This window comes from Erythranthe guttata, chromosome 11, assembly GCF_056151865.1.
Source record: "Erythranthe guttata isolate IM_541 chromosome 11, IM_541, whole genome shotgun sequence".
In the NCBI taxonomy this organism is placed as follows: Eukaryota; Viridiplantae; Streptophyta; class Magnoliopsida; order Lamiales; family Phrymaceae; genus Erythranthe; species Erythranthe guttata.
Genome location: NC_142543.1, coordinates 19827419 through 19843906, shown reverse-complemented (window position 1 = coordinate 19843906; position 16488 = coordinate 19827419). Strand labels below are relative to the sequence as shown.

Below are 16488 nucleotides of genomic sequence, written 5' to 3'. Positions count from 1 at the left end.
TTTTTAGAACCCAACCATACATATTAATGCCTTAAAAAATTCAAAAATCTTATTATTATATCTTAAATGTCGGTTAAATTAAGAATTAATGATATTTCAAATATTTTAACCAAAATTGTGAAATATCTTATATAAAAAAGTGTTGTAGGGAGTATATTATATAATCTATAGTCAGCTCAGCATAGTCCCAAAAATGAAGGGCTGCAGAATAATTAGAGTGAAATCACAATGTGCAGTGTGTGACCTTATTAATAATAATAACCATTCTCGTTGCTACACTTGGCATGTTATATAAGAGTTACAAAATCGGAAAGAATAGAAAATAGTTTGTCTAATGTCTTGCATTACTAATGAAAACCAACAAGAGACCAAAAAAAATAATAATAATAAAGACCCTACAACACAACCCTGGTGGTATGTTAGCATGCATATCCATGAGATGATTCTTTATGCATATTTAGTAGTTGTAGTAGTAGTAGCTGGAACTAGTTCGGATGATAGATCGCTCTCAAAGAAAGCAAAGTGAAGAGCCCTAACGCATTGTTCTGCTTCGCTGTCATTCACTATCAACGATATATTCACCTTTGAAGCTCCCTGAGATATCATTTGAACATTCACACCATTTGCCCGAAGCACATGGAATGCCTGCCACCCACATTTTCATTCCAAAACAAACACATATTCAGTCATTATTGTATTCAACAAATAAACATTGACAAGTACATATGAGATGACATAATTATCACAAGGCAAAACCTTTTCTAGAATGAGTGAGGATCTCTGAACATTTCCAATCAGAGAAATTATAGATCTGTGCTGGAGAAGATTTACTACTGCAATTTTTTCTAGTTCTTCCACCACATGATCTAGTTCCTGATCAACAAGTTAGAAGCAAGCCTTAGATTCCGAAAAGACGAATCTAGAGAATACTACATTAAACAAAAAGCATGTGCCTGGACATAGGGGGAGAAATACAAAGAAAGTGAAAGCAAATCTACAATGGCTACTTGAGAAGGCTGATATCATACACTTGCCTGCTGGATCAGTTCTCTACTCCAGAGCTTGGAAGGGTCCAACGTCAAGGAAATACTCACTTCGCTAGTTGCAACAACATCCACCGATATGCCTAAATCCTCAAACGTTGAAAATACCTGAAAAAATATCAACCGGATTGCATCAGAAAATAGGTCCATTGTATATGTATGTTTATCTTCATCTCTTCACCTTAGCAAGAAAACCAAATTGACCAAGCATTCTAGTGCTAGCGATATCCAACATTGTGACATTCCGTTTCAAGACAATGCTAGTTAGGATCGCCTGGAATTAGAAAGAAGACAAAATAAGTCCTCGACATTTCTTATGACCATTTATTTTCCTAGTTTCTGGACACAATTATGCAACTTACCTCGCTCATATCTCTTCTTCGGGTAATAAGGGTCCCAGGAGCTTTTGGGTTATAAGAGTTCTTCACGCGCACAGGAATGTCGCCCTCCCTAGCAGGTCTCATGGACTGTGGATGGAGGACCTTTCAACCCAAAGAAACAGATTCTTGGTAAATGAATATATCTCAGTTCTTCAGTCAATAACCTCTCAAGCAGCATTTCTCCATATGGTAGTACCCGAATATTATCTTAATTATTTGGAAATGCAAGTGTGATAACAACAATATTTGAATAGTTTGATCAATGTGCAACATCCTTTCAAATCTAATTTCAACATGTAATCCTATCATTAAAAGAAGTTTGTCCATCTGGATATTTAGACAACGCCCACCACGACCTCAAACAATTTGTTCATCCTTTTCTATTTTGGAAATCATGCAACATAAAAGCCGACTTTATAATGCAGATAGTACAAAAATATTTTATAAAATGGCGTATGAAACCTGAGCACCAAAGTAAGCAAGTTCAGCTGCCTCATCAAAAGTTAAATAGGGCACTGGCGCTGCACGAGGGTATATATTAGGATCACACGTCAAAACACCATCCACATCTTTCCACACCTATGAAGGATAGAATAGTTAAATGGTCAGTACTTTGTGCTTCGGGTTCTTCCAGAAACTGTATATATATCGTAAGTATTTGAGCGTGTTGCAGTTATAAATATGTGCAACATATAGTGCCAAATAGAAGAGGACACAACGAAATTACAGAGCCAGAAGATAAAGATCAGCAATGGCCGATGATGGCTGACCTGAATTTCTCTTAACCCCAATGCTTTACCAATTGTTGTGGCAGTCAAATCACTACCGCCCCTTCCCAGTGTGGTCACTGCACAAGTTCTCCAACCCTATAGCAGAATGAGATTAAGTCAAGATATCGTCATAGTTCATATGATTACGTATATGGGAATTGCATTGTGAAGAAATGTGCATGGGAATCATGAATGTTGGAGCAACCTTTCCAAGGAAGCCAGTCACAATAGGAATAGCAGGATCGCTAATCCAATCTCCGTGCAATCTCTTCGCAACAGCCGGATAGGTTGCTTCCAAAATATCCGCATTTGTAAAATCATCAGTGGTTATGAAACCTATGTCGAAGGCATCATACTGCAAAGGATTCAAAATATTGCTGTTATTCACAAATATGTTATGCCTAAAGGTACTCTCACTGGAAGGAGTTAGCAAATCCAGCAAAAAAAAATAACAAACAAATTCCACTCAGACTAAGCCTAACAGGGATTTGGAGTAAAGAAAGATCTATTGCATTCTAGGATCTTATCCTCCAGAAATGCCAATGCATTTTAGCTATTTTCTTTATTCAGCATCTGATAAGTGGATGGCAACAAGAACTCAATGCAGCTCCAATATACTTATTATTTAGCTTTTTTAGTTTTTTTTTTAACATATACTTCACATGAAGGGGTGAAAATAATAACAATAATAATAATAAATAAATAACTGGGATGAGGTCAATATATCCAATATTTTAACAATGCAGGATGATACCTTTCACTTGGCGGCTAAAGGAAAAAACAAGAAGCTGATGGGAAAGAAAACAATCAAATCCACCAAGATCAATCAGCTTATATTGTATATGTCTCACTTTTACCATACACAAAAAGTAAAAGATTTTTTTTACTCATGTGATTCTGTAATTGCGCATGCCATTCACCAAGATTAAATAAAAGACATATGGCAGTCAATCAAACCATGTAAATGGACCCGCTAAAATCATTTGAATCGAAATGATGTAGACATTGATAATGATATATTAGAGTATATACAAGATTGAAAATCAAAGATATAGGTTTAAGATGGATTTGTTTTAAAAAATTGGAAGACAAAATGGACATTTCCTCTAATTTAGGTCAAACATACACTATTTCAGTTTTACGAGCATTATATAATCAGAAAAACGAGTTTGAAAATAAGACATACGACCTAACTTGTCATGTGTACCATCTGTTAAATAATATAATAAGAAAACATACTTGGCGAGCTTTTACACCAATTTCATTTAAATAGGCAGCAAAAATCCTTGTAGACATGCACTCCCCAAAAGAGACTAGGTAGTCCTTTGTTCTTGGAGTCATCTCTTTCATCATAGCAATTCCGTTCAGAAGTTGTTCCAACTCAGAGAGGTGTTCTGCATAGTTGTTTAGAAAAAAAAAAAAGTGCAACCATAAAAAGGGGAAAGAAAAAAAAAAAGAAGAAACTGATAATTAACAGGAGTTACAAAACAAAATACTTCAGCAAACCACCAAAGATGGCAGCCTTATCCAGACTGGTTTTATATCAAATGGCAGAGAAAGCAGTATTTGTCCATGGTAATCATACATGGGATGGATAATGTATTGCAATGTAGCAAACATATCAAATAAAACAGCAAAAGCACATGCACATGCAAAATGAAAGTCGATGAGCTTAAAATGACTAAGAACAAGCGAAAAACACTGGTTTAACAAATTAACCTTTCTAGAGACCAAATCATCCATCAACCAGCATCTAAATAAAACTTAACTAAAGCATAAAATTCATTTTTCAGTGGAAGTGTTGCTCACTAGATATAATCGATTTATCTACACCAAGCTCCTCTGCAGTCCTGAGTATAGCAAAGCAGAACTCATTCAGATATATATATATATTCCCATGAGAGATTAGAAGGATGGAGAAATGCAAATATAACACACAGTAACCTCAAATGCAATTCTTTGATGAAGGCCAATTCTTCAAGATCAGAGATATTTGAAACACCACAACTGACAGCCTTTTCTCCAGCCTGGTACACATGTCAGCAACCTCCATCTCAAAATGTTACCAGAAAACGAGTTATGGAAAAGAAGAATTAAGACAAAGCACAGTAAACAAAGTACCAGTAAGAGCTTGTTGGTAGTTTTCCCCATGGCAGAAAGAACAATGACCGGCCTCTCTTCTGGGAAGCCGAGAATGAGGTCAGCCACTTCTCTCATTCTATCTGCAGAAGCAACAGATGAACCACCAAACTTCATGACACATGTCAACTCCTTGGCACTTTGGTCGGAATCTTGGCTTAGAGTATCATTCATTTCAAGTACATCAACCTTGCTAGCCGCACATCTGAGTCTCAGCGCTAGAGTTTGGGATAGGCCATTCAGCGGCAAACACGGACCAATGACTGAAGGCAGGGATACGGCAAAATGAAGATGCTGCTGCCTCGGAATAGGTTGACAGCAGCAAGTGCTCTTGGAGAAAGACATGTCCAGAGTTTTCACTCCAGATAAGTACAATGGTGCCGCCATAGTAAATTAAATTAAGATGAAAGAATGATATTTTAGTAAACAAATTAATTGATCTCCCACTAATGAAGAAATTTCGACTAATAAATGAACTAGAAGAATTTATGCCAGGAAGTGCTTAGACAGACAAATGTGCAACTCTTTCCACCCACACAGCCCCCGGAAAGGAATGCAAGTAAGCAAGCCAACCAACCAACCAACCTGCAAATTTAACAAACATGAGATCTCGTTTAATAGATGAATGAACAGTTTGTAATTTCTTTCTTGGAAGAGAAAGCAAACTGCAACAATGATTACAATTAAAAATGATTATCAATTACAATTTCATTCGTACATTTCGTTAGCATACGAATTGAAAACAACGACATTCAGTTTATCTATAGAGAAAAGGAGAATTAAAGAAAAGGAAAATGAATCTTACTTGAAAATGAATCGGTTGCCCAGAAAAGAAAAATGGGAAATGGGGGCTGCGGTAGTAAGGGCGGCGGGGAGTGGCGGCGCTTGGGGAAAGCGATGAGAGTGTTAGTCGGGGAGACTCACTCGACCTCCTTTGGTGTAATATATAATAATAAAATAAGATGCCACCCCCACCCGCTATTGCCTATTCAAGGGGCAAAAACGTTTTTCATCTTTCCCTATCTATTCAAGGGTTTATTAATAGAATTTAAGGGCACAATTGACTTATTCAATATTTTTAGTCCCACTTTAAATGACATTATTATAATTTGTTTATTTATTACACTATTATTTTGTTTGACAAATGAATCATGGTTGCTGCCCATTTACTTCAACCCTAAATTATAAAATAATTTTCTATTACATAACTAAAATTTAATGTCTCTGCAATATTATAAGTACATCAATGTATAAGAATTTCATCCTTACGTCAAATTCTAACATCGTATTTTAAATTCTAATAATATTCATTCAAATATTTCAATTTTATCCTTACAACTTCAAGGGTATAATTGTAAAACATATTCATATATTGTCTAACTTTGTTGTACAGTTTTATTTTGTAAAAGGGTATTCATATATGGTCTTATACAACGAGAAATGAAATTTCTAAAAAATACATTTTATTATGATTTATTCAGTAATAACAATAGTGCTAAAATATTTTGTTTCTTTTTTTATTTAGACCTGCCGGAAATGGGTATTCATTGTTCACCGTCACCCTAATTTATTTATCGCACCCTTGCAGTAACTGATACGTTAGACGACAAGTGCATTTTGGTAAATTCCTGCATTTGTCTTCTCCTTATAAAGAAAGGGTTTCACCAATAATGTAGCCCCATTTTGATTTCTTCTGTTGGAAAAGACGAGCTACGGAGTTGGGACTTTAGAAGAAAGATTTGATTCCCCGTCAATCGTCTCCTCTTTATCTCAGCCGCTCCTCTTTTCCGACATGGCTCTCTCCTCCGACCGCCAGTCTCTCATCCCCAGCTTCCTTTACTCCACCTCTTTCACTTCCAAAACCCTAGCTCTCGATAAAATGACCGGAAATTCCGACATCAACGTCACACCATCGGCATCGGCATCCAGAAAGAGCTTCGTTATTCCGGCACCAAGCGAGCCAGGGAAGATTGAGATGTTCTCACCTCAGTACTACGCTGCGTGTTCCGTTGGTGGAATTTTGAGTTGCGGTCTTACTCATATGACTGTCACCCCTCTTGATCTCGTCAAATGTAATATGCAGGTCCAGATCTATTCATTTCTCCTTTATTTTATTTGATTTGCCTTGATAGATTTTGTTGTTAACAGATCTCGTTGTCTTTTTCTTTGTGTTCTAATTCCTAGCACTATAGTTGTGATCTGTTGAACTCGTCTCTGGATTCGATTAGATCTGCTATTCCCGTTTCTTATACTCTGTATTTTTTTGTTATTACTCATATTGTGTTTCTGATTTACCTTCGTAGGTGGTATAAATTAAATCATGTTTTCTCCATGCGAGGTTATGATTAATTAACATAAAACAATTGTAGGTTGCTATTTTTTTTTTAAATTTGATATGAAGAAAAGCTGCACAATATTCCCCCAGTGTGTGTATGTATGTGCTGGAAACGTATCAAGAGTTTAGTTAACTGTTTCATGATATAAAGAGAGTGCAAGTTAGTTTTGTCGAGATGGACGGGAGTGAGGGTGCCAATGCATGTTTCAGATACTTGTTTTCAGTCTATTTCTCTGCTTTGTGATGAATGGATGATTTAATGCTAGTTGCTCTCTGGTCTCTGATAATTATATGCCCTACAATCCTCAATATGTACATCTTTTGATTATTTTTACACACTACAGTTTCTACTTGTATTGTACTGTTACAGTTGAATAGCTTTTAATGGATTTTATTTGGTCCAATGGTTTTAATGGATTGGGTCCCTTATTGTTTTATTATTCTACAATAACATTCCTTTGGCTGGTGGCACCATAAGGAAAAGAGGTGCCCCTCTCAGGGATCGAGGGATTGGGTTTGGGGGATGGTGCATACGTGGTTATTTTCTGGTTGTATTATACATGTCTGGTCCAAAGCGAGGTAGCATGAAATGATTCTTTTCGTTTACCATGTCAGATTGATCCAGCAAAGTACAAGAGCATCTCTTCAGGGTTTGGAGTTTTACTCAAGGAGCAGGGAGTGAAAGGTTTCTTCAGAGGATGGGTACCTACTCTGCTTGGTTACAGTGCTCAGGGTGCCTGCAAGTTTGGATTCTATGAATTCTTCAAGAAGTACTATTCAGACCTTGCTGGACCAGAAAATGCATCTAAATACAAAACTGTAATCTATCTTGCTGGTTCTGCATCTGCGGAGGTGATTGCAGACATTGCTCTTTGCCCCTTTGAAGCAGTGAAGGTTCGAGTTCAGACTCAGCCTGGTTTTGCTAGAGGATTGTCTGATGGACTTCCCAAGTTTGTCAGATCTGAAGGGGCTCTTGGGTATGTTTTCTTTCATGTTAATCTAACGTGGCATGAAACTGAAGTTGAGTAGGGGTAATAGTTTTTGTATGTTTGCAGGTTGTACAAGGGCCTAGTTCCTCTTTGGGGTCGTCAGATTCCATGTAAGTTTAGGCATTGTTTCATATTTATATTTTTCTCCCGTTCTTTTCATAATTTGGTCACTGGAAGACTATATCAGAGTAACACTTTGGTGGTGTCTGCAAAAGCTTTTCAAAAGTGATTATGAGCATTTTTTGGCTCTTAGTCAGTTTTTTTAAGTGTTTGGAAATGCAATTTTTGCTTTTGCTTCTGTTATAATGAGCTGCTTTAAGACATAATTTCAGAACATCTTTGCACCAGCTTTTTTTGTTCTTAAAATTTCAAAATATCTCAATCCAGTTTTTAAGAGTTTTAAGAACGTTTAAGTCAATTTACCGAAACAAGCTGCAACTTAAAGTTTATTTTGCCAACGCATCAACACTTTCAAATCACAGTTGATTTTTAATGCCATTTGCGAACACCCCCAACTTTCAGAAACAGGCAATTATTTCCACCTTTACTCACACCAACTTCTACTTTTACATAAGCATTTGCAAACACCATCTTTGTATGACTGACTGTACTGGTGATTGTAGGAGCTTCTATTTGGTGGGTGTTTCTACTAGAAATAATATTTGTTCCATAAAGAAGAATAAACTATTTTCTTGAATTATGTCAAATTGTCATTTTATAGATTTCATTCAATGCTCTCAATGCTGCTTATATACCAGACCCTGTCTGCTATCTTTCATCTGAAACACAAAACCGGTTTCCCTCTTGAACCTGGTTGCCATGAGTTGTGGTTTATCTGTGCACTGAATAGTTGGATTATAGTCTAATTTAATGGACAATTGACCTGTTGTATATCATCACAGCAATCTTTTTAATACAGGAGAAGAAAAGTTGGTAGTTCACAATATTTGGTCACATGAGATATTTAGTACTAGGGCAGAACTGAAGAAATTGGTTTATACTGCCATGTATTGGTAGTGCTTTGTGCTTACCATAATTGATTTTTAGGCTATTGTATGTTGTCATGTCTTTCGGTGGTCATATAATCAAGCTGCCTGTTATTCCTCGTGAAATTACTGTCTCTTTGTTCCTCATGCTAGGTAACTGCTATGCTGATTCCCTTGACGTATTGTGAATTCTACTCTCTCTTTTATTTTTCATTGAAAATGCTAATTCAAGATCTCTTTTGCTTATGCTCTAAATTCATATGGCTTACATCACCACAACTTGGTATGGTTTTACTTGCAGACACAATGATGAAATTTGCATCATTTGAGACTATTGTGGAGCTCATTTACAAGCATGCGATCCCGACACCTAAAAATGACTGCAGCAAGCCCCTGCAGCTTGGTGTTAGTTTCGCTGGTGGATATATAGCTGGTGTCTTGTGTGCTATTGTATCACATCCGGCTGATAACCTTGTCTCTTTCCTTAACAATGCCAAAGGCGCTACTGTTGGTGATGTAAGTGTTCTCCTTGTAGTCTGTGTTTGTCACCTTGATTTCTGTTTTCTTATTTTGTTCTTCAATTTATCCCTGACATACATACGGTCTTATTTTGAGTTTTCTTTCTATTGTGTTGCTCCTGTTTTAAATCTCCTCAGGCTGTAAAGAAGATTGGACTATTGGGTCTATTTACCCGAGGACTGCCTCTTCGTATTGTTATGATTGGAACTCTGACGGGAGCCCAGTGGGGTCTCTATGATGCTTTCAAAGTTTCTATTGGGCTGTAAGTTTTCTCTGTCATTTCTTTTGACAAATAATACTTTGCCTCCCTTAGCTTCTCTGCGTAGTTGTTCTGACCTTTACCTTCTATGTGATGTCTGTGGAGCAGTAGGTGTTTGATTGTTTTCTTGAATTTGACTTGCTAAGTTGTTCTTGTTTCCAGGCCAACAACTGGTGGTGTTGCTCCTGTTGCCATTGAACCCGCAAAGGAGTAGAGTTAACTGCAAAACCTGTTGGAGTAAACAAATTGAGATAGGCCCTTCTCCCAAAGGGCAATAAACATAGAATAGCTGATGTTTGGCTAACATCATAGCAGACAGTGTTTAAAAACTGTCATTGTTTTTTCATATTATTGGTTAATTTGAATTTTGGAGAGATCAATTCTCCGACATACTACAACCATTGCGGCATTTTTTTTGTTAGAGCAGTTACTGCAGTGTTCCGAATTTAGGATTGTGAAGCCCCTCCAGACTATGAAAATAATGGGCAGATGTTGAAACACATTAAGTTTATTATTATTTCTGAAGATTGAGGTTTGCGTATTTCCTTCAACGTGCTCATGTTGTTGCCTTTCTTGTCTATGCTTCTTGTTGTATATTTATTTTGTATGGTTCTGTTTTCTGCTTTGTGGTGACACAAGGTTTAGATCTTTCTTCTTGCCTTTCTTCTCGCCTTTTCTTCTTTAAGGACTGAGCTCGTAGACAACGATATGTATCTTCCCACTGCCGTAAAGTAGTTCTTTTTCACTAGCTGCGCGTAAAATTTTAAGGTCATACTCGCAAAGATCACGTAAGCTAATAGCAGAAGTTAAAATCCAAGAAGATTAACATTTTTGGCAATCTTTTATTTATTTATTTTAGAAACAGGCGTCGGTTACATATTTAAAATGAAAAACATACTGGGAAGATCAATACTAATGGGGTGTTTTATTAGGAACCAAGTGTGATAATCATTGTAGTTTGTTTTCTTGGCTTCATTTGTTTTAGCTGCAGCAGCTTCTTTTAGTGAATATAATTGTGTTCTAAAGTAGACATATATTTTGGTCCAATTTTCATTAGTTTACTCCTCCAATCATCTTCTTTTATAGCCACTATAGGCTATTTTGGTTTCTCGGTTAGGATGGAATGGGGTTTTTCTTTTATCTGGCTTGGATTACATTGTTTAGATTGGAAACAAGCATTCGGATTTCATTTTTGGTCTATTGCATGGACAAGCTACAAACATGCCCATGTTTGTATCAATCTTTCGTTTTGTTCGACTATTTTGAGCAATTTCAATTGAAAAAACCAATTTACGCCAAGTTTCCCATAATATATAGGGGCAATATGCCAAACACCCTTCATTAGAATTTTAATTCTTGATAAATTCATTATTTATAAATGATATTTGAGATAAATCCAATGGGCCTTAAAAACCATATATGCCCCCACTAATTATTAATTAGTATAACTATTTAATTTAAAAAAAATTACACCTATAATCTACACCCAAATCTTCTCCTAAAATTATTCCCCTATTCACGTTGATTCAGTTTTTTTTCCTTTTCTTTTTTATTTTGTTTAATGGTTTTCTTTATTTCCATTTAAAATAAAATTTTGTAATTATATAATTTTTTTTTTCGGTTGTTTATTTTAAATTATTCTTTTTCTTATTTATATTTTTCATGTTTTTTATTTTAATTTTAAAAAATGGTTTTATTTTTATTTTCGTTTTTTCATGGTTTTTCTTTTTTCTTAATTTTGATTTTTTTTGAAAATGGTTTATTTATATATTTTTTATTTCCATTTTTTTTAAATAAAAACCACTTTATATAAACATAAAAACCACTCTGTATAAACAGCTATATTAACATGAAAACCACTATGTATAACAATTATATAACATGAAAACCACTATGTATAACAATTATGTAAGCTTGAAAACCACTCTGTATAGCAACTATGTCAACATAAAAACCACTATGTATATACAGTTATATAAAAATTTGTACAAAAATGATTTAAAACCACTATAATTATTTATACAGATTTTTATAGTGGTTTATTTAAAAATATTGAAAACCACTATAAAAATCCGCGAGGGTGTGGATGTGGTCGTCCGGTGGGGCTGCGAGGATGTGGGTGTGGATGTGAGAGTGGGTTGTGGAGAAAAGAGGGAGAGAGGAGAAAGGAGAGAGACGCTATGGGTTAAGAGTCGACTCAGCCAAACTACGGCTCTTTCGACTGTCAACACTACCTCTCTCTCTTCATTGGCTGCTCTTTTCTTCTTCCATGGGAAGTTCACATTCTCGTCTCCGAACGGGGATTTCTCCGAAAACCAGCCTCGTGTATTCGGGAATATTCATTCATCAACATGTAATATGTCCTCAATCGACCCCTTTTCGATCACTCCCTTTGTACCCTCACTCTCGTCATCGATATCGTCTTTATAGCCGAACTTCTTCAATTTTTCGACGATTCTTTCCATCGTCGTGCCGTCGGTGCTCGTACTCGTGCCCTCTTCGGAATCGGAACTCGAAACATCACCCATGTTGCGGTAATTCATCATTGGTTGGGGCTTTCCGGGTTTATCTGAAATTATGGTTGCATTCCAATTATCCAACCAAGAACTACGAGATGAAATCGCTCTGCTATTCATGCAATTTGTAAGTAATACCGCCGATGATTCTTCAAAGCATGTTTGGGAGAACAAAAATTAAACAGTAGGTTTTTTTTTCAGATAACAGTGCCCAAACAAAAAAGCTGAAAATCAGAACGAATTTGTGGTAAAAAAAAAAAAAAAAAAAAAAAAAAACAGAATGAGGAAAAAGATTGTAAGAAAAAAAAACCTCCGTGGTGGTGGTGGGTGCTACCATTTGTGCTGATTGTGCTGGTATCTGAGAAAACGCAACCCCTTGGGCCGAACATTCTGCTTCTCTGATGTCTTTCCTCTTCACTCTCTGTTCTTCCCGTGATTTTTATTTTTTATTTTTGAGTAAGAGGGGGTGATTATTGTACGCAATAAAATTAGGGTTGAATAAATAATTAAAGGGTATAATGGTGAAACTTAACTTTTTTTAATTAATAAAATATGTTTTGGATTTATCTTAAAATTGAGAATTTTTTTTGGATCTAATGTAACTGGACTTGTCTAATGAGGGACTTTTGTGAAATAATCCCTAATATATAACATGTTTCATTTGGATGTTGAATGCAAAACCCTAAAAAATGCAAATCGCGAATCCCTAGTTTGTTTCGGTACAAAGAACCAACAAACAATTTGCGATTTTTGATGTTTAAGAAACATAATTGGTTAGTGCACATTTCAAATCTCATATTCATGAGCTCCAGTAATGATTATAGGCGAAGAAGAAGCTCAAACATGTACGGAGTATGGGTGTGCCCCGTGAAGCTTTATTTTGCCATTACGAGATGCAATTGATTGTCCTAACATCTTGGACTAAAACCAATCCTTGTCGTCGAATCATTTTATGACCTGTAAGAATTAGTTTAATTTTTTTAATTTTCAATAACAACTTTGTCATTTATTTTATTGGTCGATTTTACATTGTTTAGGAGCGAAAGTGAGGTGTTTTTTAATGGCGCAATCCACAAATGTGTGAACGCCCAAAACAGCGGAAGTATTTTCAAAATTGTTTTTTTTTTTTTTTTTTTTTTTTTTTGAAGTTATTTTCAGAAAATGACTGACAAAAGAAACAACAATTATCTCTCCAATCAGAGAAACGCACACGAAATATTAATACAGTTAGTTACAGTATATATATATAAATATACATAAAGGGAATATATAAGTATAGGTTTTGTATGTGTGATGATGGGCCGTCCTTTACAACAACCTTATCATCATCATCATTATTATCATCATCATCAGCATATATATGCTGAATTCGACTTCCGAAATAAGAGATGCATCTTACGACGACGGTCAAGATTCCCTCTCCCTTCAGCCCCCACACACCCACCGTTAGATCTTGCTAACCCCACTCTGATTACAATTCTTATTATTAACCCTAGTCAACCTTCCTTCTTCAACTATTATTATGCCTAGTTAGCTTTATTGCTGCAAGTAAACCCTTTCTCTCTCTCTCTCTCTCTCTCTCAAACCTCAACTGAGAGTTGTGTGTATGTATGTTTAAGAGCAGATTCAGCTTTGACAGGAGCGAGGAAGAGTGAGAGAGAGAGAGAGAGGGGGGGGAGGATCATCATCAACCTTTCGATTGATTTTGGAATGACCTTTCATTTATTATCCAATAACACCCCATTCTTCTCTCCGATTGATAAATATATTTGAAGTTGTCTTCTTTTATATGTTTCTCTCATCAGATCTACTCTCATATTCAAACGCTACTTTCCGTTTTCAGCTTCTTATCTTCAGATCTGTTTTATCTCAGATCCACCTAAGTTAATTGTTCGTTCATCGTGTGATGAATTACATCCCGGAGGAAGTATTGGAGCACGTCTTCGATTTCATCACTTCGCATCGGGACCGCAACGCAGTGTCTTTAGTGTGCAAGTCCTGGTACAGTGTCGAAAGATTCAGCCGAGACAAGGTTTTCATCGGCAACTGCTACTCCATCAGCCCTGAGCGTTTGATTGCTAGGTTTCCGAGGCTTCGCTCTTTAACTTTGAAAGGGAAGCCCCATTTTGCCGATTTCAATTTGGTGCCCCATGATTGGGGAGGGCATGTGTACCCTTGGATTGACGCCATGGCCAAGAGTGGTATTAATCTAGAGGAATTGAGGTTAAAGCGGATGGTGGTGACCGATGAGAGCCTTGAGCTGCTTGCCAAGTCTTTTCCCACTTTCAGGTCTTTGGTTTTGGTCAGCTGTGAAGGCTTCACCACTGATGGCCTTGCTGCCATTGCTTCCGGTTGCAGGTATACATACTTTGGATTTTGTCCTTTTGCCTTTGTGCTGTCATGTATTTGCTGTAGGAGGATCAAGCAATTATTCTGTATTTTTAAACCTGGTTGAACTCTGTTGGTTTTATTGAGCTTTGCTAACCGATTGCTACCTATTTATAGTTTGCTAAATTCGGGGCAAAGTGTACAAGGTTTTGTAATTCTAGAAAAGCTTTTATATGAACATTTATATCTTGTCTTCCTCCTTTTTATGGTTTGTTTTGGTCTTTTATTGAACTCTCATTTTTTATTTCTGCTTTTGCATATAACTCACATAATTCCTGGATTATCAGATATGATGGATTTTTAAGTTTAAATCATCATAAATAAGAAACAAGGCCGCTAAATAGCTGTGGATTTGGTCTAACGATCTCGGGTAATTAGTAGCTCATGCGCTACCTTTCTCAACCAATCACATTGTTTTTTTCCCATAGCTTTTATGTTTGCTTGCTGTAAGTTTTGAAGTATATGTGAGTGATTCTCATTTGTTGATTGGAGATGGAGTAGGTTGATGAGTGAAATGGTTCTCAATGTTAAAAGCTGTTTTTGTCTCTTGGAGAGTTGTTCGAGTTTGTGCTGTTCCATTAATGGTTGGCCATTATTATGATGCAGGTTTCTGAGGGAGCTTGACTTGCAGGAGAATGAAGTTGATGATCGCAAGGGTCAGTGGTTGAGCTGTTTTCCCGATACCTGCACCTCTCTCGTTTCTTTGAATTTTGCTTGCCTCAAAGGTGAAGTTAATGTGTCGGCTCTTGAAAGATTGGTCGGAAGATGCCCTAACCTTACAAGTCTAAGACTTAATCATACAGTACCTCTAGATGCTCTTCACAAAATATTGGCGCGAGCACCTCAATTGAATGATCTAGGAACAGGCTCTTTTGTTCACGATCCAGATTCAGAGAGTTGCAACAAATTGAAGAATGTTTTGCGCATGTGTACATCAATTAGAAGCTTGTCGGGATTTCTAGATGTCAATGGACGCAGTCTGCCTTCTATATACCCAATCTGCACCAACTTGACTTCTTTGAACTTAAGCTACGCCCCTGGAATCTACAGTAACGAGCTTATAAAGCTAATCTGCCACTGCAAGAAATTAGAGCGTCTATGGGTTCGAGTTTTACTTAAACTATACCTTTATAATCACTGTTTCCTTCTTTTTGGCTTTTAATGTAGTAACGGTTATTATAAATTGGTTTTAACAGATTTTAGACACAATTGGAGATAAAGGGCTAGGTGTTGTGGCCTCGACATGCAAAGAGCTGCAGGAATTGAGAGTTTTCCCATCTGATATTGCAGCCGTGACAGAAGAAGGACTAGTTGCAATATCTGCTGGATGTCCAAAGCTCAACTCACTGCTCTATTTCTGCCAGCAGATGACAAACGCTGCACTGATTACGGTGGCGAAGAATTGTCCGAATTTTATTCGGTTCCGATTGTGCACACTGAATCCAACAATTCCAGACGCAGCGACCAATCTACCCCTGGATGAGGGTTTTGGGGCAATTGTGCAGTCGTGCAAGGGTTTGAAGCGGTTATCAGTGTCGGGACTACTAACAGACCAGGTATTCCTTTACATAGGAATGTATGGTGAGCATCTTGAAATGCTTTCAATTGCGTTTGCTGGGAATAGCGACAAAGGAATGCTTTATGTGCTGAATGGGTGCAAGAAACTGAAGAAGCTTGAAATAAGGGACAGCCCTTTTGGTGACGTAGCACTTCTAGCTGACGTGGGGAAGTACGAGACAATGCGATCCCTTTGGATGTCGTCCTGTGAAGTGACGTTTGGAGGGTGCAAGACTGTTGCTCAGAAGATGCCCAGGCTCAATGTGGAGATCATCAATAATGAAGGTGGTGAGCCGATGGATGATGATGATGATGTTGATGGAAAGAAAGTCGAAAAGATGTACTTGTATCGGACACTTGTTGGGCCTCGGAGAGATGCACCTGAGTTTGTTTGGACATTGTAGATGATTGCGTGTTTGCATTAGTCCCTCGTCATCTGCTATTTTTACTTCTACTTGTATTAATAAGTAGGTCACAACTTGGTTTAGATGAACTATATATTTATTATGGCTTGTAGTTTTACTGGTGGTGGATTATTTGTATGTTCAAATAAACCTATTTCTTCTCTATATCTATTTGTACAATGCTTCTGTTAATATTGGCAATG

The 16488-nt window shown here is 36.8% G+C and overlaps 3 protein-coding genes across 4 annotated transcripts; 2 read left to right on the top strand and 1 right to left on the bottom strand.

Annotated features, from left to right (window-relative positions):
• Positions 1-212: 212 nt before the first annotated feature.
• LOC105961074 (aspartokinase 2, chloroplastic) lies at positions 213-5353 on the bottom strand. 2 transcript variants are annotated; one of them, XM_012985312.2, is made up of 13 exons: positions 5138-5353; positions 4315-4917; positions 4138-4220; positions 4003-4043; positions 3433-3587; positions 2399-2548; positions 2194-2289; positions 1886-2002; positions 1406-1525; positions 1225-1317; positions 1035-1151; positions 757-873; positions 213-645 (listed from the first exon to the last, which is right to left on the bottom strand). In XM_012985312.2, exons 2-13 carry the CDS (start codon positions 4717-4719, stop codon positions 448-450), a joined length of 1692 nt encoding a protein of 563 aa, XP_012840766.2. In that variant the 5' UTR covers positions 4720-4917; positions 5138-5353; the 3' UTR covers positions 213-447. The 2 variants fall into 2 exon arrangements, with proteins under 2 accessions (XP_012840766.2, XP_012840765.2); XM_012985311.2 differs by having other exon boundaries at positions 1029-1151; positions 5138-5309.
• A 508-nt stretch (positions 5354-5861) lies between these two features.
• LOC105961073 (mitochondrial phosphate carrier protein 3, mitochondrial) lies at positions 5862-9971 on the top strand. The gene is made up of 6 exons (XM_012985309.2): positions 5862-6415; positions 7283-7644; positions 7723-7766; positions 8944-9158; positions 9299-9423; positions 9583-9971. Exons 1-6 carry the CDS (start codon positions 6125-6127, stop codon positions 9632-9634), a joined length of 1089 nt encoding a protein of 362 aa, XP_012840763.2. The 5' UTR covers positions 5862-6124; the 3' UTR covers positions 9635-9971.
• Positions 9972-13005: 3034 nt separating this feature from the next.
• Positions 13006-16477, top strand: LOC105961071 (protein AUXIN SIGNALING F-BOX 2). The gene is made up of 3 exons (XM_012985307.2): positions 13006-14294; positions 14931-15426; positions 15521-16477. The coding sequence occupies exons 1-3, from the start codon at positions 13843-13845 to the stop codon at positions 16283-16285; spliced, it is 1713 nt and encodes a 570-aa protein (XP_012840761.1). The 5' UTR covers positions 13006-13842; the 3' UTR covers positions 16286-16477.
• The last annotated feature ends 11 nt before the right edge of the window (positions 16478-16488 follow it).

Excerpts from the sequence above, each read along its gene's own strand:
- LOC105961074 (XM_012985311.2), bottom strand. The coding sequence starts at position 4,719 with ATGGCGGCACCATTGTACTTATCTGGAGTGAAAACTCTGGACATGTCT. Across the intron at positions 2,003-2,193 it reads TGGGGTTAAGAGAAATTCAG|GTGTGGAAAGATGTGGATGG; the intron begins GTCAGCCATCAT and ends TATCCTTCATAG. Across the intron at positions 1,318-1,405 it reads GAAGAAGAGATATGAGCGAG|GCGATCCTAACTAGCATTGT; the intron begins GTAAGTTGCATA and ends TTCTAATTCCAG.
- LOC105961073 (XM_012985309.2), top strand. The coding sequence starts at position 6,125 with ATGGCTCTCTCCTCCGACCGCCAGTCTCTCATCCCCAGCTTCCTTTAC. Across the intron at positions 7,645-7,722 it reads AGATCTGAAGGGGCTCTTGG|GTTGTACAAGGGCCTAGTTC; the intron begins GTATGTTTTCTT and ends GTATGTTTGCAG. Across the intron at positions 9,424-9,582 it reads TTCAAAGTTTCTATTGGGCT|GCCAACAACTGGTGGTGTTG; the intron begins GTAAGTTTTCTC and ends TCTTGTTTCCAG.
- LOC105961071 (XM_012985307.2), top strand. The coding sequence starts at position 13,843 with ATGAATTACATCCCGGAGGAAGTATTGGAGCACGTCTTCGATTTCATC. Across the intron at positions 14,295-14,930 it reads GCCATTGCTTCCGGTTGCAG|GTTTCTGAGGGAGCTTGACT; the intron begins GTATACATACTT and ends ATTATGATGCAG. Across the intron at positions 15,427-15,520 it reads AGAAATTAGAGCGTCTATGG|ATTTTAGACACAATTGGAGA; the intron begins GTTCGAGTTTTA and ends TGGTTTTAACAG.